The sequence below is a fragment of the Aquarana catesbeiana genome, linkage group LG01, assembly GCF_042186555.1.
Source record: "Aquarana catesbeiana isolate 2022-GZ linkage group LG01, ASM4218655v1, whole genome shotgun sequence".
Taxonomy (NCBI): Eukaryota; Metazoa; Chordata; class Amphibia; order Anura; family Ranidae; genus Aquarana; species Aquarana catesbeiana.
In genome coordinates this window covers 304,750,796-304,778,547 of record NC_133324.1, presented here as the reverse complement: position 1 = coordinate 304,778,547, position 27,752 = coordinate 304,750,796, and the positions used below count along the sequence as shown (strand labels likewise).

At 42.7% G+C, this 27,752-nt stretch overlaps 1 protein-coding gene across 1 annotated transcript in view; it reads left to right on the top strand.

Annotated features, from left to right (window-relative positions):
* Positions 1–19,541, top strand: part of LOC141143781 (dehydrogenase/reductase SDR family member 4-like) — a 136,773-nt gene extending 117,232 nt beyond the window's left edge. Inside the window, exons 8-9 of the mRNA XM_073629354.1 lie at positions 3,736–3,788; positions 18,619–19,541. Coding sequence (XP_073485455.1) covers positions 3,736–3,788; positions 18,619–18,733 — 168 coding nt within the window. The 3' untranslated portion in view covers positions 18,734–19,541. The remainder of the gene's footprint in view (positions 1–3,735; positions 3,789–18,618) is intronic.
* Positions 19,542–27,752: the final 8,211 nt, after the last annotated feature.

The following is a 27,752-nucleotide window of genomic DNA, read 5'->3' as shown; positions in this document are numbered from 1 at the left end:
AATTATCTTTGGACTTATTATGAACGTTCAATCTACATTTATAATTGATGTGTCATACTTTTCAATTTATTAAGCATGCATTTATCAATGTTTATTATTAATATGTGTATGCACATGTAGGTGTTTGGGCATTATTCTAATGAGTTTATGATTTTCACTATTAGAGGAATTCGCGAGAAAAAACGTGGTCATTGGTATTAATTTTTGGTAGCGCGATTCTAGTTTTTTCTCATTAATTTCAATTGTGGGGAAAAAGTCCCAGCCTCTTTTTTTCGAAAATGCAGCCACACTGATTATGTGGTTTTGCGTACAAGAAAATGCATCACATATTCTGATTTGTGAGGGTGCAACTAAACAGGAATGGCACCCCTGCTCATCTGCTAAACAGCAATATGCTTTGCCTGCAATTTGGGAACACATGCAATTATGCACGCGTTTCCAACCTGCACAAGTTTAAACCTAAACTACAGTTCGTTTATTGAGTGAATTGGTAGAGGGTGCCACCATATAATTATTCTAAAATAGAGACCTTTTCCAGCACATCTTGGTAGAGTTTTTTCACATAAAGTAACAGGTATCACAGGCCAACATTTTGGGACCTTGCAGGATCCATTTTTTAAGGCAGAGTGATGAGTTGGTGGAACAAGACATGAGAGAACTCAGGTAGGTGTGTGTTTATGTTTTTGTGTGTTTTATGTGTCAGTCTTTGTTTATTTTCGTTTGTTTTTTGTGTTTTGTAGGGGTTTGTGGTTTGTGTATGAGTGAGTTTTTATTGTGTGTTTCTTTCAATCATTTTTTATTATATGAAGCACACAAAAAAACATACATCCCAGGTTACATTGTGGGATAAACCGGTATCCAGAAATCGTCAACACATAAAAGGAATCACAGCAAAGGTATAAATTCCAGCGAGCATCATAGTGAACAAAACTGAATATATTCTCCGTTAATGCATATAACAAAATAGAGAACATGGGGGGGGGGGTCATTGAAGTGACAAGGCCAACTTCTATTGACCCTAGGTACCATCCCCAAGAGGTCCCCACCTGTCATCCCAACTGTCAGTGAATCCATTCTCCCAAAATTAGGAAATTAAATCTCAGTAATGGATAGCTACCATAAGAGATAACATATATAGGTAACACAACCAGGGGATATCAAATCCGTTCCTAAAAGGGTAAGCACCAGTATGGGGTGAACCATGTTAGAGGGAAGATCCTGCGTGGAGAGTCTATGCTTGTGCTAGCCAATAAAGTTGATTTACACCTTTGGAAGTGGAGTGCGGCTCCAGGGCTTTGCTGAATTTTGTTTATATAAGTTTGGTGTTATGCTTACTCTTTTTTTACTAATCATTACCAGGCACTAAAAGTGAAATCATGACAAGGATTAGGTGCAATGCAATGCAAACTTTCCAAAGTTTTTTCATATATTAATTTTAAAATTGTTTCTAAAGCCATTATTGGGCTTAGTTAATAAAGGATGTAATTGTGATGTAAGCCACTGAAAATCTATCTTGTACTTGACTGGTCTCAAAAACTAAAATCTGATTGGATGTCATACATTTATTGCGGAGGGAGATGTCTCGCTGAAAATGACATGCAGTTCACTAGATTTTCAGTTCACAATTTGCACTTGACCCAGCCCTTCTCTCTTCTTTCTGAAAACAGAGAAGGATGGGCCAGGTCAACTTACTATGAGTAGACTTTACCAATTCAATCCTTCCCAGACTTACGTTACTGATCACTGAGCCCGGGTCCCAAAAAATGTGTCAAAAGTGTCTGCTCTGTCCGCTGCAATGTTGCAGTCCCGCTAAAAATGGCAGATCGCCGCCATTACTAGTAAAAATAATAATAATAAAAATGCCATAAATTTGGCCCATATTTTGTAGACCCTGTAACGTTTGCGCAAACCAATCAATAAACGCTTATTTGGTGTTTTTTTTTTTTTCTACCAAAAATATGTAGAAGAATATACAGTATCTCACAAAAATGAGTACACCCCTTACATTTTTGTAAATATTTTATTATATCTTTTCATGTGACAACAATGAAGAAATTACACTTTGCTACAATGTAAAGCAGTGAGTGTACAGCTTGTATATATGTACAGTGTAAATTTGCTGTCCCCTCAAAATAACTCAACACACAGCCATTAATGTCTAAACTGCTGGCAACAAAAGTGAGTACACCCCTAAGTGAAGATGTCCAAATTGGGTTCAATTAGCCATTTTCCCTCCCCGGTGTCATGTGACTCGTTAGTGTTACGAGGTCTCAGGTGTGAATGGGGAGCAGGTGTACTAAATTTGGTGTTATCGCTCTCACTCTCTCATACTGGCCACTGGAAGTTCCTCATGGCAAAGAACTCTCTGAGGATCTGATAAAAAGAATTGTTGCACTACATAAAGATGGCCTAGGCTATAAGAATATTGCCAAGACCCTGAAACTGAGCTGCAGCACGTTGGCCAAGACATACAGGGGTTTAACAGGACAGGTTCCACTCAGAGCAGGCCTCACCATGGTCAACCAAAGAAATTGCGTGCACGTGCTCAGCCTCATATCCAGAGGTTGTCTTTGAGAAATAGATGTATGAGTGCTGCCAGCATTGCTGCAAAGGTTAAAGAGGTGGGGGGGGGGTCAGCAGCCTGTCAGTGGTCAGACCATACGCCGCACACTGCATCAAATTGGTCTACATGGCTGTTGTCCCAGAAGGAAGCCTGTTCTAAAGATGATGCACAGGAAAGCCTGCAAACAGTTTGCTGAAGACAAGCAGACTAAGGACATGGATTACAGGAACCATGTCCTGTGGTCTGATGAGACGAAGATAAACTTATTTGGTTCAGGTGGTGTCAAACACATGTGGCAGCAACCAGGTGAGGAGTTCAAAGGCAAGTGTGTTTTGCTTGCAGTCAAGCATGGTGGTGGGATTGTCCTGGTCTGGGCCTGCATGAATGCTGCCGGCACGGGGGAGCTACAGTTCATTGGGAACCATGAATGCCAACATGTACTGTGACATACTGAAGCGGAGCATGATCCCCCTCCCTCCAGAGACTGGGCCGCAGGGCAGTATTCCAACATAACAGCCCCAAATACACCTTTAAGATGACCACTGCCTTGCTAAAGAAGCTGAGGGTAAAGGTAATGGACTGGCCAAGCATGTCTCCAGTCCTAAACCATATTGAGCATCTGTGGGGCATCTACAAATGGAAGGTGGAGGAGCGCAAGGTCTCTAACATCCACCAGCTCCGTGATGTCGTCACGGAGGAGTGGAGGAGGACTCCAGTGGCAACCTGTGAAGCTCTGGTGAACTCCATGCCCAAGAGGGTTAAAGCAGTGAAAAATGATAGCCACGCACAATATTGACACTTTGGGCCCAATTTGGACATTTTCACTTAGGGGTGTACTCACTTTTGTTGCCAGCGGTTTAGACATTAATGGCTGTGTGGGGACGGCAAATTTACACTGTTGTATAAGCTGTATACTCACTACTTTACATTGTAGCAAAATGTAATTTCTTCAGTGTTGTCACATTTGAAAAACCGCTGCACAAAAACTATAATTAGTGTGTGTATGTATATGTGTCTGGGACATCTAAGTAATTTTCTAGCAAAAAATACTGATTTTAATTTGTAAACAACAAATGTCAGAAAAAGGCCTGGTCCTTAAGTGGTTAATGATAGTTACCTCAAGCAACATGTGAAAGGATTACTTTTACTAAACAGCTGCTTAACATTTACAGATACTAAAGACTCCAGAAATAGAGTCAAAACTGATTCCTCTTGGGATTCACAGGTATGTATACTTTTTATATAATAACTAAATAATATCTAATAGAAAAGAAGTCCCAACATCAGCGTGAAAGTGACTGCACTGGTGGTCACAAAATGCCTTATAGTTGACTTTCATTCACTCCACCATTAATTTGGGACTGGATTTGAACCCAGGATCTCTACTGTGTTAGGCAATGTCTCTTCTTGTTGAGCCACCTGGAATGCTGGACAGTGCCCTGAACAATTCCTTGGATCATCCTGCCTTGAACCTTGTTTGTCTTTGAACCTTGAACTCTTTGCTCCTCCTATGAACTTCCTAATTTAAGCCATATCTCTGCACTTCCTGTTTGCCAGATTATTGTGCTCTCTTCAGCCACTATCTCACTCTTGTCTTCGCTGCTGCTGTCCATTATTGCTACCACTCGAACCTTGGCTTGTTCCTCGACTATGCTTCTGGCATCAGTAAGAACAACCAATGCGCTCCAACACCCAGAAGCCAAAAAAGCCAGGACCAAGGAAAACAGAACATACAGCTGTATATTAAAATAAAAAAAAGTAAATTTGTTCCGGATACCAGAGGTGGAGGGGGGCACCCTCCCAGGTAACCAGCCACCCTCCAGCTCCCGTAAAGCAAACTCCTTAGGAACTTTATAATCACTTGTCTAATATAGTCCCATCTTTATATTAAACACATCCAGAGTACAAACATGATAAGTACAATAAAATATAAAAATAATTATATTACAAGAAAGAGGCAGTTGATAGTCCTAAAATAAAAACAATAATATAAAAATACTTTTGATAATAACCATTATTTATGAAATAGCTCACATCCCACTCTATGTTCATCCCAAAAGGGGTGAAAATTTTGAGATTTTGAGATGTCTCATATGATATAGCTCCCTCTCCAGTCTAGGGGCAAGAAAAATGGGACCTTTAAGATTGTTTTGACAGCACACATAGTGGTTCAAAGCACTATGTCTAGGGAACCCATGCCTAATATTAGCTATTTGTTCCATTTTAGTCTGTATAATTTTGCTTCTTGCCAAAGTTAAGGGATAATTAAAGACAAAAATGTGCTCTCACCATGAAATATTATCATTTTTAGCATATGTAAGCCAATTAGCATCAGAGGGACGCTTTTACTCCATTTAATGTACTATTTAAAGCAGACACAGGATGGGCAACTTAACTTTAATGTACTTTTACATGCAGATTGTGATTCTTGCAGTATTTCAGAATAACTTTGGTGAGGAAATCTCATCATTGTCAATGTTCCCTGCCTGCATTACATAGTGTTTGTAAATTCTCTCTCTAATAATAGCAATTTAAAGGGGTTGTAAACCCTCTGCGTTTTTTCACCTTAATGCATTCTATGCATTAAGGTGAAAAACCTTTACTGCAGCAGAGCCCCCCTTATACTTACCTGAGCCCCGTAATTCCTGCAATGAAAACTAGCATACCAGCTCCAGCCGGTGTCTCGTATCCTGATTGGATAGATTGATAGCAGTGCAGCCATTGGCTCCCACTGCTGTCAATCAATTCCAATGACGTGGGCGTCGGGGGGGAGCCAAGTCCTGATGTCTGTGTTAACAGACGCAGCAGTAGGACATGGGAGCACGCCTGCACGGGTCTGATGGAACACTCGAAGAGGAGGAGCCAGGAGCGCTGCAGAGGGACCCCAGAAGAGGAGGATCGGGGGCCACTCTGTGCAAAACCAACTGTACAGAGGAGGTAAGTATGACATGTGTGGTTTTTTTTGTTTTTTGTTTTTTTTTTTTTTCAACAAAGCTGAACCTTTAAAACCCCTTTAAATCTATGACAAAAACTCAGATCATAAAATTATTGCAAACATGTTGCTTTTATTCTTTGACCACTTGCCCCATGCCTATTCTGAAACTTCTCACATATATGTAAAATCAGCATTTTTTTCAGGGGAGTTCCATTTCTCTGTCATCACTATGGTCGGCTAGCAGAACCAATGGGAGAGCTGCGGAAGACGGCAGAAGGGATCCCACCTGTAAAAGCGATCCAGCGACTAAATAACCGCTAGGATCACCTTTACATTAAAGCCCATTGCCAGCTGAAAAAAAAGTAACCAGGGTAATGCCTGTAGCTGCTGGCATCATTCTAGTATAACCCCATCAACGTGATAATATATGGGTATGTAGCTGAGGCTTGTTCTTCAATCACAAAGGGCTTAACAGGTGATAAACAGCTAAAAACTGTTTAAAATATTTACTATTTTACTACCAAAGGATTTGCAACTATCTGCAGCATGTCTTGTGATTTACATACATTTTCCACACTGTGCAACCAGACAGGTAACATGTAGTTTTTGATTAAGCACTTCATCTTCCTGATTTAGCATTTCAACTTTATATGCCACGTCTTGGCTCTCAGCATCCACAGTGGTTATTAAATCAGCACCATAACCTCTGTACAGTGAGTATAAAATGACCCAGGAAGTAGTACAGCTGACACATAACAATAAAAACTTTTTTTTTCCTCACTGGGGATATTTCCGCTAAATTCCTATTTTATTTCAGTGTATGTATCGTGTATAATACAAGAAGCTATGTTCTGAATTAATTTTTAGCTTACTTTTTTAGTGAACATGTTTTACAAATCAGTTTTACAATATGGTATCTACAACATAGATAACACATTACATATCTTTAGTTAACAAATAAAAATTCAGGGCCATTGACATAAAAATGTGAACTTGTAAGAAAATTACATCTTAAAATAACGGAATTGTGGGACAGTTATTTCAATCAGTGAGTCGGATCGTTTAGTCAGATATGGTTATGGTCTTTCTCGCTATATAAGAAAATTATACTATTTGGTTTCCTGCTGAATTTAAAAGGTAAGCCATGCAATTGACAATGATCCTAAGCACAGGTGACTCAAAAAGACCAGATGCAAAAATGGGTGAAAATGCCTCCTAATCACTGGGTAGGATTTATCCCTGGCATCACAGAAAGTGTTATAACCACTTGCCGACCGCAATGTGTACAGTATATATATATTTTGCGGTTTACCGGAATTATGGCTGAAGATATCAGCCATAACCCCGGTATAGTTTTTTTGCAGCCAGCGGCCGGCTTTCTCATGAAACCATTTTGAACGGCTCATGAGTCAACCACAAGTTTGTGCGAGAAACAGTCAGACGGTGTGGCTGGCTGCTCCCATAGGCAATCAAAGAGTATATACTCTTTGATAGACTCTATGGCCTTGGAGGACCGCAGCAAGGTCATAACGTCACGTCCGGTCCAGGCTGGAAGTAAATATAGCTTTTTTTTTTTTTTAAAGCTAAAGATAAAAAAAAATCGTTTTTGATCTTTTGCTTTTAAAGGTAAAGAAGATATGTGGGGACCCCAGATCTCTCCATAAAGAGATCCTGTTATCCTTATTTCTATTACAAGGGATGTTTACACTCCTTGTAATAGGAATAAAAGTGATTAAAAAAAAAAGTAAAATAAGAAAAAAGAAATCTAAAGTTGCACAAGCTTGTGTAAGCAGTATTTGCACCAAAAATGTGAGGTATCGCCGTGAACGTTAGAGCGAGAGCAATAATTCTAGTGCTAGCTCTCCTCTGTGACTCTAAATAGATAATCTGTAAAGACATTTAAAGCATCACCTTTGGAGATTTTTTTTTTTTATTTGTTTTTATTTATCTGTTTTTCTATTGAATATTTTTTTAGTGAACAGAAAAGAAAAGCACGTCTGGTACATTGAAATTCAGAAGAGTCAAATGTAGATCTAGTAACATCAAACAGATCTAGTACAAATTGTATAACAAAATAAAAGTTTATACAAAGGGGTACAATCAAAGGGCTATAACCAAGAAGTAGTTGAGTACTAAAGATAAGGGACTGAGATGTTGGGTAGATATGCAGGGATTAGGTGGGGTTTATGGGTGTGATGCCGTACCCAGAATTGTCCCACAAATCCCAAACTCTGTTAAATAAGTCCACCGCATCTACTACCTGAGCTGTTTTGTGTTCTATACTACGTATTTCGGCAATAACCTGTAAAAATTGATCCTGAGATGGGGGTTGGAGGACAACCAACAGATAGGAATAACTCGCTTGGAGTCCAGTAAGATATAGGAGGCTAATTTTGTTCAAAGCTTTCCCCAATCCAGAGAAGGTGAGACCCAGAAGGAGATGTAACGGATCCAGCATATATGCTAAAGCAGGGACATCACCATGGACCAAAAGGGCACAAATAATTAGAGGTGCACATCTTCACTGGCCTCATGATTCGTTTTGATTCAATTACGATTATTATGTAAACTATTCGATTCCGCGATGCATCATGATGCATTACGATTACAGCGCAAGTGCGCATGGTTTTCATAAAAAAAAAAATTCAAGTAGTCAGGAGAACTTCACTTTTTTTTTTTTTATTCTATCTGTTCTTAAAAAAAAAAACACTTCCTGCATGTAGCAAAGTCTAAACACAGGAGACGAAAACTTAAAGGAGCTCCAGGCTCTCCCCCAAAATCCTAAAGGAGATGGTCAGAGACTGCAGACATGATACAAGAGATGGTCAGAGACTGCAGACATGATACAGGAAATGGTAAGAGACTGCAGACCTACTACAGGAGATAATCAGAGACTGCAGACATGGTACAGGAGATGGTCAGAGACTGCGGACATGCTACAGGAGATGGTCAGAGACTGCAGACATGCTACAGGAGATGGTCAGAGACTGCGGACATGCTACAGGAGATGTACAGAGACTGCGGACATGCTACAGGAGATGTACAGAGACTGCGGACATGCTACAGGAGATGTACAGAGACTGCGGACATGCTACAGGAGATGTACAGAGACTGCGGACATGCTACAGGAGATGTACAGAGACTACGGACATGCTACAGGAGATGGTCAGAGACTGCGGACATGCTACAGGAGATGGTCAGAGACTGCGGACATGCTACAGGAGATGGTCAGAGACTGCGGACATGCTACAGGAGATGGTCAGAGACTGCGGACATGCTACAGGAGATGGTCAGAGACTGCGGACATGCTACAGGAGATGGTCAGAGACTGCGGACATGCTACAGGAGATGGTCAGAGACTGCGGACATGCTACAGGAGATGGTCAGAGACTGCGGACATGCTACAGGAGATGGTCAGAGACTGCAGACATGCTACAGGAGATGGTCAGAGACTGCGGACATGCTACAGGAGATGTACAGAGACTGCGGACATGCTACAGGAGATGGTCAGAGACTACGGACATGCTACAGGAGATGGTCAGACTGCGGACAATAATGCAGAGTTGTGCTGTGATGAAGGCACATAGAAGACAATTCTATCATATGGAGTTGTTTTGGGTTATGTAGATCAGCTGAATGGTGATTGTGACACAACCTGACAGATCGTCAGACTGGTAAGAGAAAGCAATACACAAAGTGTGCGTCACCCCAGCATCATACTGGGAATAATAAGGGCAGACATTTGTGTTTTTATTTCTGACAATCTAATGGTGTCCTGTGTCCCCTCCCGTGCTGCCATCACATTCAGGAAGATATCACACCATTCCTCCTCCTGTCTATATTTCTCCTCCATACAACCCATTCCCCTGCAGTGACAATGACATTACTCATTACAGCTGACACATCAGATTCCATTACATGCCCAGGCTCCCCCCTGTGTCCCCGATTCACAGCGCTCCCCTCCCCCTCTGTACTTACATGCTGCTCTGCCGGTGCTGGTGGCCATTCTGCAGGCCCCGGCTGCCGGTCTCCCTGGTAACGCCGTAAACACTTGTTGCCTAGTGATAAGAAGGGGGTGTGGCCAGGCAGGCGCACACCTTGTAATCCTACTCGGGCGATAGAGGATCATTGGAGGGAACTTACTTGAAGAAACGTGTCATTGCTGTCCCTCTAACCATGGCAGCCTGTAATGAGAAGGGCGATCTGCCTGCTCACCATCCCCCCCGATCTCCATTCCAGCCACCGGTGTTCTCACGTCTCTCCTGAGGTCAGCAGCAGGGAATTCTCCTACTGACTGTAGCTATCAGATCAGAAGAGAGCCGGGCGGGGCTGACATCAGGAGAGACGTGAGAGGCGGGATAGGCAGTCACATGAGTGGCATATACACACACTAAGAAATGAGGTAACAGCTATATGCACGGAGCACTCTACCGGGAGGGGCGGGGCAAGAAATCAATTTTTCGGGTCGCATGCATCGATTCCGCATCGGGACACCCGAATCGTGATGCAGCAATTGATTTCAGCACCCCTACAATTAATTCACATTGCCAGAAGATATGGTAGTGTGTGCCTCTGGATTTACTACATCTCCAACAAAGAGGAGAGAGGGAGAGGTCATAACAATGCCGTATTTCTGGAGTCCTGTACCAGAACCAGTATTTTAAGTACTGTCTCTCTCTGCGTCACGCACCTGGATACCTTGGACGTTGAAGTCCAGATCTTATCCCATTGAGGAAGGGAGATTGGTTTTTGAGTGATATGGGCCAATTTTCGCATATAGATGTGTAAGTCTTCAGAGAGTGGAGAAGACTCCTGCAGCAATTGATATATGGTAGATATTAGTCGCATTTGATGGGGGGCTTTGGAACCAAAGGAGCTCAAAAGCCGTTGGTTTAGGTAGAGTATGGGTCAGAGCGAGGGTTGATAGATAATGACTCACTTGGAAATATGAATAGAACAAAACAGGCCTGCTAGTGCCCATGGGAGCATTCAAGTGTGGGAAAGGCTATCAGGGATTAAAAGGTTGTAGAGTACATTGGAGAGGGGAGGGCATGACGAAGAGAGAGAACCTTGTAGCACATGTACGCCATATCTTTAATGAGAACTGCATAGGACCCAGGCATAAACTTTGAAGTTTGGGATCTTGATGCAATGGGGCCCGCAGTGCTGGGATCGGGGATGAGGCGTGTCCATCGGGACACAGCCCATCCCAGATCAGTTTAAAGAGACAAAAAAAATTGGCTCTTTACCACGTGACAGGCTGTGTCCAATCCGGTCACATGCATTGTCCTCATGCACAGCACTCAAGCTTTGTGTTAGAAATATCTTTATAAATGTACAACTTTGTGTAAAAAAAAAAAAAAAAATTTTCATTTTCTTTCCACGTTTTCCGAAGTCTTGTGGAAAAAAATGAACCGACCGTTCAAAAGACTCATTATGCCTTATAGAATATACCTTGGGGTGTTTGCTTTCCAAAATGGTGTCATTTTGTGGGTAATTCCATTGTCCTAGTGCCTTCAAAATTGTGATAGGTCGTTGGGAAATTTTATGAGCAATTTATGCTCCTAGAACGCCTGATGGTGCTCCCTGCATGTTGGACCTCTATGTGGCCAGGCTGTGAAAGTCCTACACATGTGGGGAGGGGTAGCTGAATGTATTTTGGTGTGTAATTGAAAGTATGCATATGCTGTGTGTGAGAAATAACTTATGACAATTTTGTGTAAAAAAAAAAAAAAAAAAAAAAAAAGTACATCAGGTGTGATCAATTTTCAATAATTTGCACCATAGCTTGTAGACTTTCTAACTTTCACACAGACCAAATAATATACACTTATCTGGGTTATTTTTACCAAAGATATGTAGCAGTATAAATTTTGGCCCAAATTTATGAACAAAAATTATTTATTTGCCAAGTTTTATTTTGGTCCCCGTCACCCACAAAACATGAGGAAACGCAAACCTTTGTTTTCAGTCTAAACAAACAGGGCTCCTCTCTCTGATTAAAATAAAACCAAAGAATTTCCAAGCTCAACTTAGCAACCAGCCTGCGACCAACCGAATGAACCTGCCTAACATTATGTGTTTAAAAACAGGGGTTTAGTTGCACACATTTGCAAATACATGTATAAGCTGCAGGCCACGGCAAGGCACCCTGTATCCTGCAGACCCTAACTCTAACTTTGAAGAGTCTCCACAGTGGGAGCACATGTATTTAATGGATAGGTGAAGGGCAGATGACCGGAGGGAAAATACATGTGCTCCCACTGTGGAGACTCTTCAAAGTTAGAGTTAGGGTCTGCAGGATACAGGGTGCCTTGCCGTGGCCTGCAGCTTATGCATGTATTTGCAAATGTGTGCAGCTAAACCCCTGGTTTTAAACGCATACTGTTAGGCAGGTTCATTTGGTTGGTCGCAGGCTGGTTGGTAAGTTGAGCTTGGAAATTCTTTGGTTTTATTTTACATGCATTTGCCCTTCTAGTGCTCCTTGCTGTGAAGACCAGTTATAGGTGGGGGCAGTGACCCTTTTTTGTATTGTCCTCTCTCTGATTCCCTTCTGAGTCTCAGGCCAGAGCACTGCTGTGCTCTCTTCCTGGTCGTTTAAAGTCCACCTGAGCATGGACTCAAGTGGACCACAAGACCCAGACCAGAATCAAGCCTGCCACAGAGGCTGGAAAAATCTGGGCTGGATTCCGGTTCAGTCTCTGACAACAGAACAAATGCGAGGTGAAATATATAGATTATAAATTACCTCACCTCGCATACCGTCACAGTGCCCAGTATTGAAGTGGTTAAACAATGGTGTGTAGTTGGTTGAGTATAGGGAGGTGTAGGTAGTGGTAATTTGTACGCCCAGGTATTTGAAAGATGAGGTACACCAGTGGTATGGGTATGAGCTTTTTAGGGACATTAGATCTTCCGGGGGGGGGGATATGTAGAGGCAAGGCTTCTGTTTTAGCGGTGTTGATTTTGTAACCAGATAGGGAGCTAAACCAGGAAAGGAGCGCGTGTAGGGATGGGAGGGAAATGTGAGAATTGTGAGGGTCAGCAAGCTATCATCCGTGAATAGGAATAATCCTTGGATATAAGGATGGGACTGTATAGCTTCTGCCAAGGGTTTCGGACATAGAATGAATAGGAGCGGGGATAGGGGGCAGCCCTGTCTGGTACCGTTTGACATAGGGAAGGTCTGGGACGTAAATGAGGCCATTTGGACCTGAAATGAGGGGTTGGAATAGAGGGCCTTTAAAGCAGATATAAATGGACCGTGAAACCCAAATTTGGAAAGGTAGCAAACATGTAGGGCCAGCTTAGTCTATCAAACACTTTTTGGGCATCTAGGCTGAGGATGAGTGCTGGTCTGTGTACTCTGTTCAGCATGTCAATGAGATCGATGGTGCGCCTAGTATTGTCCCCAGCGTGTCTAGTAGGGACAAAGCCTACTTGGTCTCTGTCAATCAATTTGGATAGGAATTGGGGTAAGCGATTGGCCAGGATTTTAGTGAAGAGTTTGTAATCCGAATTTAGGAGTGCAATTGGTCGATAGTTGTCTGGTATAGAGGGATCTTTATCCGGTTTAGGAATGACTGAGAAATAGGAATGAAGAAAAGGTTGGTGGGGGCCTTGCCCTGTAGAAGGGAGTTGTATAGAGATAATAGAGGTGACAAGATTGTGAGAATGTCCTGTAGTAAGAATAGAGGAGACTGTCTGGGCCAGGGGATTTGTGTAGAGGTAGGTGTTTAATAGTATTAGCAAATTCTTCTCCAGTAATTGGGGCGTTTTAGGGTGTGTAGGTCTGGTTTGGTCAGTTTTGGTAGCTATGTCTGACAGAAATGTCTCAAAAGTCTCCTGATTAGGTGGGGGGGGGGGGTCTGGCGTTGAGCAATTGTAAAGTTTAGCATAAAACTCACCAAAGACCCGAGTCATGGCTTGTGGGCAGTGGATGGGAGGTCCCATCGGATTGTTTAAGGTGATCTGGAAAGGAATGGAAGGGCCTAGGGTTGAGTCTGGAAACTAACATTCTATGTGGTTTGTTGGAGAACTCTTAAAACTTTTGCTTAGCCCATAGGAGGGATTTGTCTATAGCTGACATCTCCAGGGACTTTATCCGGTTTCATAGCGAGGTTACTGTCCACAGTTGAGCCACCGTGGGAGAGTGAACTAGGGAGCGCTCAGCCATTTGCAGTTCGGCCAGTAAGGACAGTACAGTAAGTACAGTGGAACCTTTGATTACGAGCATAATCCGTTCCAGGAGTATGCTCGTAATCCAAAGTACTCGCATATCAAAGCGAGTTTTCCCATTGAAGTCAATGGAAACAAAACGAAAATAATTAGTTCCGCATTGACTTCAATGGGATGCAATACCGCATGCGACCAGAGGAGTGGGGTGCCGGAGCGCCTCAGAAACAGCCGAAAAGGCCCGAGCACACTTCGGCTGACCTTGAAAAGACTCCGTTCACAAGCTTTTCTGAGGTTTGCTGAGGTCAGCCGAATTGTCCTCGGGCCTTTCTGTGTATTTCCGAACGCCGACGATCGGTACTGTTTGGCTCTGGCGCCCCCCATCTTAGGCCAAAAGCGGTACTGCACACCGCTTTTGGCCTGAATCCTGCTCGTTTTGCGAGATAACACTCGCAAATGGAGTTAGGATTTATAGAAATACAGTGTTTGTTTTGCAAAACGCTCCTTAACCGCGTTACTCGCAAACCGAGGTTCCACTGTACCTACACTGAGCTGTAAGTATTCTGTCAGAGCAAGGGAAAGCACATCTTTAGTTTTGAGGTGGTTTAGCAGTGATTCATTAAGCCTCCAGTGGCATTTCCTTTTGGGTAGGAGAGGGGCCGTCACAAAGTAGTCAAGTCTAGAGAACATTTTGTGGGGAGGAGAGTAGAATGAAAACTGTTTGCTAGTAGGGTGTTTAATCTGCCAGGTGTCCAACAGGTGGTAGGCACGTGTCAGTTTGCGAAAGGATGTGGATAGAGATTGTGCGGGGAGGGGTCGTTTTGTGTGAAATAGGGATCTCCTATCTTGTGTAGGGGAGAGTATGGCATTGAAGTCTCCACCTATCACGTAAAGGGCTGTGAGAAGCATTGGAGCTGTTCAAATGTCTGTTAAGAATTTGATCTGACCTGAGTTAGGTGCATATGCATTCATAATTGTAATGGGACAAGACATATAAACCTTGCATTATCATGTAGCGACCGTGTGGGTCTAGATGCGTGGGCTGGATCTGGAGAGGGCAAGAGCGTCTAATCAGTATTGCGACGCCAGCCTTACCAGATGAGTCAGACGCCATGTGAGCGATCAGAAAATATTTGGATGCAAATTTAAAGGAACCTCCAGCATGGATGTGTTTCCTGAATCAGGATCACATCCGCACCAGACGCCCTGAACTCCTTCAAAGCCAGCTACTGTTTTCTGATGGAGTTCAGGCCTTTCACATTGTATGACAACAGCTTCATAGCCATACCAAGGTAGTAAAATTTAGCCAGTGTACATATAGTTGAACAGGTAGCAGCCCACCAGTGGGATTGTAGGTTAATAGCCTTATATTAGTCAACATACCATATTGTACTGTGAAAAACATTAGAAAAATGGCAAAGGTAAAAAAAAGGAAAAAAAAAGCATAATAACAGAAAACAAAAACAAAGTCCAAAAAAAAGTCCAGAGGATGTGTAACTGCGAAATAATAAACAGGCCGGGTTGGCCTAAAAAATGTAGACCTAATAACATGTGTAGTCCTGAGTATCAACAGCGACTCAGAAGTCCTCAGCCGCAGCCAAAGGACAAGTGGGGGAACAAGGCAGTCTCCAACTGGTGAGAAAGACGGGATCCCACTGTGCTGCTCTATTAGTGGTGTAAGCAGACAAGACTCCTTAACCAACCTTATATAGAGAGTCAAAGATTCTGACAAAAGCAAATAGAAAAAAAAAAAAAAACAGTGCGAAACGCCCTGATGGAAAAAGAGGGCAAAAAATAAACAGAGCAGTTGATCTTCCATCTTTGGCAACAAAGTGAATTGGAACAAATCAAGCCTGTGAGAAGGGGTTGCGGGGATCTGTGATCCCAAGGAAAGAAAAACCTCCCGAGGGATGACTCACAGGGGATCAGGTAGGTTGCCTAGGCTGCTGAGAGCGTTGAGGAGTGGAGTAAGCCTTCAATCGTTTTCCTCACAGAACGTTGATGGGGCTGGAGGAAGGCGGGGGTAGTAGGCATTGGTTGCCCTTCATCCACTGGTAGTGGTGGTAAGCCCAGGTTTTTGAGGAAGGAATATCCTTCTTGCAGATCCCGGAGGCCATGTTGGGCACCATCTTTTGTTGCACTGAGGCGGAACGGAAAGCCCCAGAAGTAAGGGATCTTGTGTAATTGAAGGTGAGATGTGATGGGACGCAGTGAGCCCCTTTTAGCCAGGGTGATTGGAGAGAGGTCGCTGAATATTTGAATTCTGTCCCCTTTATAATCAATATTGGATCAGGTGAGGGTAGCCAGGGTCAACGCCTCTTAACTCTCATAATAGTGAAATCGCACCACTATGTCTTGCCGTCTGGCACCTGCAGGAGGTTTGGGGGCCAGAGACATGTGGGCCCAGTCAAGGCGCCAGTCTATGTCCACTATGTCTGGAGCAAGGTGGTTAATTAGGCCTAATAAGTACGGTCTAATGTTATTGTCAGCCACATTTTCTGAGATCCCGTGAATCCTGAGGTTTTGGCGCCTTTCTCTGTTTTCCAGGTCTTCTTGCTGAAGTTGTAGCAGGGACACAGAGTTTTTAAGAGAGGCATTTTCTTCTTCCAGGGCCTGAACATACTGTAATGTCTCATCAAACTTGGTTTCTAAAGTTGCTGTGCGCTCACCAAGCTGATCAATCTCCCTTCTGAGTTCCCTAGAAATCTTCCCCACCTCTTGGGCTATTCCCCTTGTGAGTTGCTGTACCAGAGCCTGTAGTTTGACATCTAGCAGTTCAGGGGGTTAAAACTGACTGAGAGGGTTAGGGGAGATGTGGGGCAAGGGCTTACTGGGAGTTGTCGTCCGCCATCAGGGTGCTAACGTACTCCTCCAGGTCTCCTTGTGTAATCAAGAACGGGGATTGAGGCCTAGTCAAGTAGCGGTCCATTGTGACTACAGGTTGCGGCGATTTCGGGGTCTGATAGTAAGGCCGTTGGTCCCCGATCTTTACCACGGGGTGCTAGGAGACTTTAGGGGTCTGTATGTTTTACCCCCCCGTGGCGAATGTATGCCGATGAAGCTGTGCAGGGGTCGCAAGGAGCAGAGCAGGTCCGGAGCTCACGGATCACATGTTCACCATCTTGAAGAGCCACACATATGCCCCACCTATGGAGATTTTTAAGTACCGTAGTTTGACGTCATTCCAGGAGCGTGTGCAATTTTAAAGCGTTCTAATAAGTATCTATTTACTCTGGGTAACATCATCTTTCACATTATACAAAAAAATTGGGGTAAATATTGTTTTTTTATTAAAGTGTATTTTTTCCTTGTGCAAATACAGTGTGACATAAAAAATTGCAACAATCACCATTTTATTTCTTAGGGTCTCTGAAACTTGTAAACAAAAAGTGCCAGAAAAAGCCTGGTTGACAAGTATTTTCTATTAGTTAGTAAACATAATGGTTCATGTACTTTTCCACACATTTGTCTAACATCTGGTCCTGTCCCTTCCAATCCTTTTTTTTTAACAGATAACTTAATAATTAGAAGCCCAGCTATCTTTGTATTTATGTTCTCCCTCCCAATAGGGAGATTTCCTTAATTTCCTTATTGAGATAGGAAGAGATGGGATATCTCTCCAGTAAAGACCCAAAATGCAATAAAACAATTTTTCTTCAGTAAAATGGGAAAGTTTTAAAACCTCTTTCATGTTATAATTCCTGTCCCAGCGCTAAATGCCTTGTGCTTTCACAGGGACAGAAAGGGGAAATCTTCCAAATATAGTAATGACCAACAATAAAACATTTTGACAGAAGCATTTACTTTTATCCAAAAAAAAAGCACAAATCCTACTCGCTATTTTCAATATAATTATTTTTAGCTTTATACATATTATCAGATTATATAACATACAGAGTATCATTTTTTTAAAACCACAAACTCAATAATCAATCATAAAATACCTTGACAATATTGTTTGCTGTTCGCCACGTCTTATATGTGTAGAAAAGAAACAACTTACCAGCAAATTGGAAAACAATTTATAACACAATCACAGTAATTCATAAAATGTGCCTCTGGCACTCTTTGGAATTCCGTTATGACAGAGAGACAGATTCATGTACCTTTTGGAAGCAGATACAAGAATTTGGGGCAAGCACCACATGTGGAGGTACACTGATGTCAGAGTATCCATAGAAACATTCCATCCTCAGATCAACTGTGGCCAATGAGGTTTGTTAATGGGTGGGCGGAGTCTGATTAGGATTTGGAGATAGTAGATTTCCATCAGTTCTGCTCCCCTTGTGGTTGACAGCAGACAGTAGTTGGATCCATATCAATAGACAGCCTGCTATTGGCTATAGAATCCACCCACTGCCAGCTGTCACTCACAAGGAGTGAAGGGAGCTGATGGAGAACAAGGCCTGAGCTTCCCCATTAGGTTCCACCTGCTGTCAGCATCACTGGCCACTAGGAGGCAAACATGCTACTCTGCTACACAGCATAGAGACAGGCACTCCGCCTCTGTACTCCAAGTTAGAGTTGGTTTCAATTACCTCCACTTTTATCATCTTCAAGCTAAGGGTAATTCTTTTTGTAATTTAATGCAGCCATAGTGGCACTTTTTTATAGTAGTGCTATAAAGAATAACCTGAATCTGCCTCATGTGTCTCTAAAGCTACTGCAATTGGTTACAGGGATTTTTTAATCTGCCTCAGGTCATTTTGAAGAGGCCATACCACCAGAAAAGTGTCATACATGTTTCATTGCATTCCCCCCACCCGTATTTACTATTCATGACCCCCAAAGCTCTAGGACAGTGAAGTGAGAGGGGTCAGCACCCTACAAATTGTGCACAGCCCAAAAATTATACTAAATCGCAATTTTCAAAACTGGTATTCTTTGTGACTGATTACTTTTAACTGGTTATCTGTCTTATGTGTTTTCATCATTTGTTTTTCAGGCTTGGAGAACCAGAAGAGTGTGCAGGGATTGCCTCATTTTTATGCTCTGAAGATGCTTCTTACATCAATGGGGAAAATATTGGCGTCACTGGTGGCATGCTTGGAAGGCTTTAAACCTTGTGTTTTAAGAAAAATGATGAAGCAAAAAAAAATGTTATAATCTGTATTTGTGTGACTTTGTAAAAAAATAAATTAACATATCTATTACATCATATAAAGAAAAAGAAAAGCATCAGTATTACATTTTGTTGAACTATATAGATTTACTATATTGCTGCAGAGATCTTGCTCAAATGGCTAGACTGATATGCACATCTTCTCATTGTAATTTGAGAGATTAGGGGGTTTATTTACTAAAGCCAAACCCATTTTGCACTGCAAGTGCACTTGGAAGTGCAGTAGCTGTAGATCTGAGGGGGAGATCAAAATGAGGGGAAGCTCCGCTGATTTCTATCATCCAATCATGTGCAAGCAAAAATGATGTTTTTTTTATTTTTCTTGCATGTCCCCCTAAGATCTACAGAGACTGCACTTCCAAGTGCACTTGTAGTGCAAAGTGGATTTGCCTTTAGTAAACAAACCCCATAGGTGTTTATTCCTAAACATGCATAAAATTTAGTCACGCAACATTGAATGCATTGTTATAAAGAAAAGATTTTTTTTTTTTCAGCTGTATGTTGAAATGCCGACATCTTGTGGAAAGTATATAAAATGCAGGTTGAAACAGCAAAACAAGGTGTAATATTACTAAACATTTATAGCAGGCCCAGTAAAGCATTTTTAACTAGAAAAGGTACAATTTCTGGGGAAATTGTGAAAAGTGTTCTTGCCTCTACATCTGGAGTGAGCGGAGTAACTGGGGGGAGTGCCTGGAGTAACTGTTGTGTGGTTGGAGTAACTGTGGAAAGGTTGAACTGGGCAGATGGGCAGAGTAACTGTGTGGAGTGTTTGTAGTGAGTAAAGATAGTAAACATTACACTAACCAATTGATTGATCAAATTTAAAAAGTGCACAAGTGCTAATGATGTAGAAGGTAGAAATATCGGTAAATGACTTTGTCGGACACAGACTTAAGGGTTACCAGGATTTATTCCGCCCCAGCCAAAGCATAGCACCTGACGGACTCGCGTCCCAAAATCAAGTGTGTCAAAAACAGTTTACACAGTGTACATATAATTTCAATATATTGCATCACAAGCGAACTGGCGGTATATTTCCGTTATACATTAACATTAACATTAACATTTTGAACAGTCAACTTTTTGAACTTTTTGGATACAAGGCAATTCATTAAAGCATATACTTTAAACCCTTACAAATTTTCAGTTTCTCTGCAGTTTTGCTCCTTGCTGTTTCTTTGTCTTACTAATCAGCAAGCAGGCTATATATATAGCACAGGAAGGAGAGGGTGAGTGTGATGAGGACAGTGTGATAGGGCGAGCTGACGTGCTGCATCTACCGTCTGTAGGACGGGTGATCGTTTTAGCCAGCCGGCTTCTTATGCTTATTTGAATCTGCTACACTGTAAGTGTTATTTTAATTCTTTTAATAAACCTCAAAACCAGGATTACGCTATGTTGTTTCCCTCTCTTTTCCCGGGGTACCCCTAAATGAGAACAACCCCCCAGCTAGGAGTCTTTTATTAATCTCCATGATAAGAGTGATTTCCTGTGACTTGGTGGACTAGTGGTATCATCACCCTTTGGCTGTATGAAGTGGCATGTCGTTTCCTAGAAGCCCATCCAATGAAAGGCCCTGACCGGGTTAAGGTCGCAAGCCCCCTTGTGCTTGCCGTTTGGTAAGCGCGCATTTTATTTTCAGCTACCACCGTGGTGCGCTGGAGGAATTTTTTCTATTTTACATTTCCTGCTTTAAAAAAATGGGGTCTGAGCCTATGTATTTTCACAACATTTATTTGGACTTTATTCACTGTGTTAGGACTGTCCAGTGAACACTTATTGATTTAGGTTTCAAGAACTGTGTTAGTTATTTAATTTGGGTTCTAACCAATTAGTCCTATTCAACACTGGTACTAGTATTTACTCCTATTTAGAGCGCTGCTATATTTGTTATATTGTTGTATTAGTGTGTGTATCTCACATAGAGTGGCTGCTTTTGTTATTATGTAGTTTTTTTTAATTTTTTTTCACTAAGTTATTTTCATCACTATTTTGGTTATCCCCTATTTGGTCATTCACAATATTTCACGAACAGGTACCCTTTTTGGGTGCACTACAGCGCGGTATTCGTCTTACTATATGATGAGGACAGATGTCTGTGATGGATGGGGGGGAGTAAGTGAGTTCAGTGTCTAACAAGTACACCGAACATGAAATATAGAGAATGATGTTTAGCTAATTGTAAATGGTCCCACATAACTATGGCCACGTAAACTGACCCTCATTGCCACTTTATCTGTTTGATGACCACTGTCTCACAACCACTGTTTCCTGGCAACACTCATGCCCTGTTTATGCAGGCTCTAAGCGTGTTCACAACCACTGCTCAAAACACAATACACAGGATAATGGTAGCTGTAATAACTGTGCAGTACTCCTGACTGGAGACACTGCTGCACCCTGGAGATGTAAATGTGATCCAACAGTGTGTTTTTTTCTGTGGTGGCTGCCCAGACCAGTTGGGTATATCCTCTTGAGTGAAGAAGGTCAGATATTGGCTTCTTTTCTCTGCACAGAAAATCTTCATTGAAATCTCCACAGAGTATTATAGGTTGGCAATCCATTATTTCCAAAGATTCCAAGAGGCCCAGCAGGTTAGTAAGGAATTGGCCAATACTGTAATCCGGTGGCCTGTAAACGACAGCGATCAAAGCTTGTACAGGGGACTCCAGTTTGACAACCAAGAACTCCAAGTCAGTCACATTGTGATGATACTGCTTTTCATAGGCCTTGAAATGGTTTCTGACATACAAGGCGACACCTCCGCCACTTTTACTTGCAATGTCAGGAAGGTTTGTGTACGAGAGGTGTCTGTTGCGTTTGAACAGGTTGTAGCCCTCCAGCTGGAGACTTTCAGCAACAGAAGAGCCTGAGAGATGAGTTTCAGTGAAACATAAAACATCTCCAAGTGTCAACTCATGGTGAGATTTGATATCTTCAATGTGAGCTGGTAATCCTTCCGTGTTGTGATGGATAATTGTTAAGCTTGTTTACCGTAGTAGCACCATTCTCAGTCTGGATGATTATTCTTGCAATCTTGCCAAATGTCCCGTTAACAAGCCCGTCTTCTACATCAATGTTTCTTGTGATCATGATACGGGCTTCTTCAGCTGCTTGCAGTGTGTCAATCAGATTGTCTTTGTGTCCTTTGAAAGGTTGGTGTTGCCTCAGCATCACTCCTGTCTTAGGGTCTTTTCTGTAATCGTCGGCATCTATGTTGGTGATGTTTGAATGGAGAACAGACACAGTTGCAGCATTATGTTTGTGAACCTCTTTGTTGGTGGTAAATATGTGTAGCACGTCATTAGGGCAGTGGGTGGGATCTGTAAAAGCCTGAGCAAGCAGAGCTTTGTCATCATTGCTTAAGGTGCCAGTCTTCTGCTTGACTCTGATTCTATTCAAAAGCTCAGCAAATGAAATGTCTTCCTTCTGTCGCATGATCTCTGTCAGCGTGATCATCTGAAAGTTGTCTTTCCAGACGTCATTGGTATTTTCCTCAAACACGCAGAGTGGCTTACTTTTTCCCAGCGGGGGGACCTGGTAAAAGTCTCCTACTGCTAGTACTGACATACCACCAAAAGGTTTCTTACTGCCTTTGATTTGCTGTAATCTCCAGTTGATGTAGGCAAACAGGGGCTTTGAAATCATTGACACCTCGTCAATAACAATGATCTCCGCATTTGACAGCTGTGCCCTCACTTCATCTATTAGATTTCCAAGTCCTTGGTAGGGTGGCTTCAAGCTTCTTGGCAACTTCAGCAGAGAATGCAATGTGTTGCCTGAAATGTTGAAAGCTGCTGTTCCTGTAAATGCAGTTAGTAAAACGCTGGGCATGGATATGTCTGCTTCCTCACGTAGTCTGGTAAGTTTACAGAGTATCTTTGTCGCCTCAGCATAGATGCACTTTATCAGGTGTGATTTGCCTGTCCCTGCACCACCAGTGACAAAGTAATAGAATGGGTCAGGATTTAGGCCACGCACACGGTTAGTGCACCAGTCACAAACTGAGTAGAATGTCTGAGCTTGTGTCCGGTTAAGGTTTCTGTACATTTTCCGAAGGAAATCAGGGCACATTTGTGGGGCTTTCACAGTAAGCGCAATTCCACCTGTTTGTTTGTGACGTGTATACTCCGGAACATCATCTTGTTCATTCTCATGAAGTGGCTCCCCTTCTTTGCGTTCCCCTACACATTCCAACCTATCCAACTCAGCTTCTGGGGCAAAGGTGTTCCAAGCATCTTCAACAGGTCCGTTTTTTACAAAGTCATCCAAGACTTGTTCCACAATTTTGTTGTGTTGTTCGAACTTCTTTTGGTTGCTGGTAACAATTGCAGACACTGCTTGGATTGCTTCTTCTCCTGGTAAGCTCACACAGGCGCCTTTGTAAAAATCCTGGTGTGTTGGGAACCTTACAGTTTTCAGTGATGACTCTGAACGGTGGGGGAGGTACAGTTTAAGCAGTCTGCCGTAGTAGTTCTCAGGGTCCTTCTTCTCTGAGAAGCGTGCGTACCTGATGATTGCAGGCTTCCCTCTCGTGCGTTTTTGAATCATTCCCATTTCATTCAATAGGCTGACACGCTTGCTGTCTTCCTTTTGCTTGCCATCTTCCTTCTGCTTGCCATAGACAACCCTGTAATGGGATGCAAAGTCTGCCAGACACATGGACTCAAACTCTGGTGTTTCAGGTCTGGCTCTGTATTTGTCGACAAAACTCGTCATCCACACATTAAGAGAATCGGCTGGTTTGTTCTGCAATGCACTGAGCGGGAGACTCATTTTCAGTGCGTTGTCACCAGTTGGCAGAAAAACAACCTCACGTGAGCAAGACTTCATTTTCGTACGGGCCACAGACTCCTGGGCGCTGACCTCTCTGTGTTTTGAATAAGCCTGAAGAACCTCTTTCATTTCTTCTCGTTCTGTCGCTGTTTTTGGGCTCATTTCTTTGACTATTGTTTTGAGATAGTCACTCAGCTCCCATTCTGGCTTGGATATGTAGGACAACATGTACATGATGCAACCATACTCATCAAGATGCAACCATACTCATCAAGAATGTACTGGATGTCCATGTTGGCGTTCCAGGCCGTCAGCAAATGTGGATTATAGTTGTTCACCCAGCAGTCCTTGACATCACGCTTCATTAGAATCACGCTTGAGGAGGTCAATGCCTGAGATAGTCACTCAGCTCCCATTCTGGCTTGGATATGTAGGACAACATGTACATGATGCAACCATACTCATCAAGATGCAACCATACTCATCAAGAATGTACTGGATGTCCATGTTGGCGTTCCAGGCCGTCAGCAAATGTGGATTATAGTTGTTCACCCAGCAGTCCTTGACATCACGCTTCATTAGAATCACGCTTGAGGAGGTCAATGCCTGAATGTAGGAGTTGTACTGATTAAAAAGTCATATCACACTGTGCCAGTAGCTGTGACATGTCTTCAAGCTGCACTTTTGGGTTATTAAGCAAATCCCAGACTGGTTTCAGTTTGTTTTTGGCTGCTTGTGGTTTCATTGCACAATCTCCTTGTTCTTCTGGCATCGGGTAAGTTATCCTCGTTTTTCTAATAGGTGGCTTTGGAAATCCAAATCTGCATACTCTGTTACCTTTCTTGCATGATTTTGAATGAGATCTGCTGTGCATTTGAAGTTCTGTTACAAATCTGTGAAGTAAGGCCTGTTTGGCTTCATCAGGCAGCTGGCATGAGATGTTATGATCTATAAAGGCACACACCTTGTCATCACTGTCTTGTCCAAATATAGGAGCTCCTGCTACCCAACAGAGACAATGTATATGAGGGCTCCCTCTCGCCTGAAATTCAACCCGGTAAAAGTAATCGATAACTTCACCAATTGGCTGTGCAGGACCCAACAGCAGCTCTCGCATCAGAGCATCAACCCGTTTGTCAAACATGCGCATGGTGGTCACTGGGTTGCCTCGAAGAATGTCACACTTTTCAGCCCAGTCTAGCCCCGCAAAATCCACCTTTTGACCTTGTTGTGCCTTTATTGCCGTTATTACCTCTGGCCATCTGAATTCTGCAGCAGAGAAGGTAAGAAAAAATGTTGGCTTACCCAATTGTCTGACCATGGCTAGCAAATTCTTCAGATTTTTATCCCAGTAAGCTGGACTCCCTCTCAGTGGTTGCATGAACCTTGTGGCATCTCGGTTTCGCACCAACCTCTCAACCTCACACTTGTCCTGTAGCAGCTTGTTGGATATTTTCCGTCCATCCCTGGTATTGGGTTTTCCTTTCCTTAACTGGATGGACATGCTGCTTTTGGCCATGTGTGTTTCTGTGACAAACTGCGCAAAGAAGAGGTAGCTTGTGTCTCTTGCAAAACGAGTATCAACACAAAAAAGCCTTGCATTGAAATACATGCTCGGGGACAGTTTGACTTGTCTTGCCTGGTCCAATGTATTCTGTCCAGTAGGGAACTGAACAGGGAAAGCCATTGCCTCAAGCCTAGGAACTTTAAAGAAGCTGACAGGTGTGTTTCCTTGTGCAGGTGCAATGCTGAATATTCCATCACCGTGTGTCAGTGCTTCCTCTCCAAGGTCAGATGGCTGCAAACAACTGTCTAGGCCAATTCCAGGTCTTAGTGTATCCTTCTCATCCTCTGCATTGGGAGGTTGTTGGTCATGGCCTTCCTGTTGCTCAGAAGCAGCCGGTAAACATGCAGACTGTACCTCTGATGGATCACAATTTTCGATGCGTTCAAGTATCTCCATCATTTCAGTTTCGTCACAACTGTCGAGTTCCATCCCATCATCATTATCATCATCATCAGCGATTGTCTCATCCACTCTAATTGAAATGTCACTGTAGTCGGGGTGTGTGTCAATGAGTTTTGACAGACCTGCTACTACATTTCCCATGTTGACATAATGAAACAGCTGGTGGCCTTTGTAAGTCAGACGTCTTTTCAGCTTCACTCTGTGTAACTGGGATTTGCTGTGCGATCTTGGTAGAGTATTGACCGTGGTTTCCACCTCGGATGGCACACACACTACAGCGCCATGTATAGCTGCCTGTCGACCTTTGGGAAGTGTGATGATCTTGGCAAATGGCAGTATTTTAGCCAAAAGTTGTCTTTCCAGCACATTCAAATCGCAGAGCTCTGGGGGAATGGGCGCCAGCTCCATGTTGTTAGCTACAGCGATGGATGATTTGTGTCCTGCTTTTAAATGTAAATCACAGTTGTGACAAATCCATTCTTTGGTCCTTTCATCTGGTACGGTGCATTGTTCAGGTCCTTGACAGTGATTGTTGCACACATGGACATATTTCCCTGTCAAACAGGCAGCAACAATGTGTAGATTCTTCTTGTAATTGCTGTGAATGCAATGTTTCACTTGGTTAGGGAAAAGGGTGCGATGACACATCGTGCACACAAATGTTGGCCCAGCTTTAATGCATTCATGGAAAGTGGATATAGCTGTCTGCATTAGGCTGTTGTCCACTGGTTGACTGCATTCCCGCATGACACGAGTCCATCGTCTGTATTTCATTCTTATTTTGAAGGCACATTGCATCTTATGGGTTATGCGAAAATCTGCTTGAGTTTGACGCTTCATTTTCATGTAACTCATGCAATGTTGCAAGTGACGTTTTCTGAAAGCAGGATCATTATGATATTTTCTGGTGATGTATTGCTTCTGCTTCAACTTGAAATCGACATTTGTGGCATATTTTCTGGTGATGTATTGCTTCTTCTTCAAGTTGTAATCTGCATTTGTCGCATATTTTCTGGTGGTGTACTGCTTCTGTTTCAAGTTGAAATCTGCATTTGTCGCATATTTTCTGGTGATGTATTGCTTCTGCTTCAAGTTGAAATTGGCATCTGTTGCATATTTGCGAATGATATATTGCTTCTGCTTCAACTTAAAATCAGCATCTGCTCTGTATCGGCTGGTGATGTATGTCCTTTTCTTATTGGTGACAGACATCTTTGTAGCCTTGAAATCACGCCTTCTTTCATTTCTGTGTCTTGTCTTCAGTTTTTGTCGTCTCTGTGCATTTAATTTGGACAATGCCTTACTGTCCTTCCATATGCCCTGTGAGGATTTCGCATCAACTGACCGTGGAGAATGCTTGCTGGCTGGGAATCCAGTGTGTGTTACATCTTTGGTCATCTGTGTCACTTTGTTCTCTACATGCTTTGCATTATGTGGTTTGTCAGATTGCACCAGTGGGGACAGCAAACCATCTGACAGACGTCTTGCACGATGAAATGAGACTGGCATGAAGTCATACTGCAGTCCATCAATAGGGCCTCTGGTGTCTGTAAGGAGCAATTCATCCAACTTATAAATCCTTGCCCCCATATCACTCAAATGTGTAAAAGTGATCATAACAGCTTTTCCTTTTCCAGTGGCAGGAAGTCCATCCTTATTTCGACTATGAGAATCAAACAGTCCATATCTCCCAGACTTGTCTCTGAACAATGCAATGCAATATGGCACTACTATAAAAAGTGCATGTGTAACATCTGCATTGAGGCACTGAAGTCTTGTGGAGAGGTCAACAAACCAACCTTGGTTGTCACCGTCTACCGTGTCTCTCATACATCCCGATAACACTGGAGATTTAACAACGTTATACTCATATTTGTCAGTGTTGACTCTGAGGGGCACTTCTTCCATTGTCAAGTGTTGATGCTGATAGACATTTCTTTGTTTTAGCTGTTTTATTGTTGAGCCATACAAGCTGTTGCCCTTCTTCAGTATTTGATCAAGATCACCCTTTCTCACATCATCAAGCTCACTGTGGTATGCCAAAAATGTCAGAGCCATGCATGTACACTGTTTGTTCCTTAACCTTCCATAGCCATGATGACCCTGATGAAATGATGCCTGCACAGAAATCTCACTTGGTACACATGGTTCTTGCATGCCATGGTTTTCAGAAGTGCCCATCACACTGTCACTGTGCTCTTGAACTTGA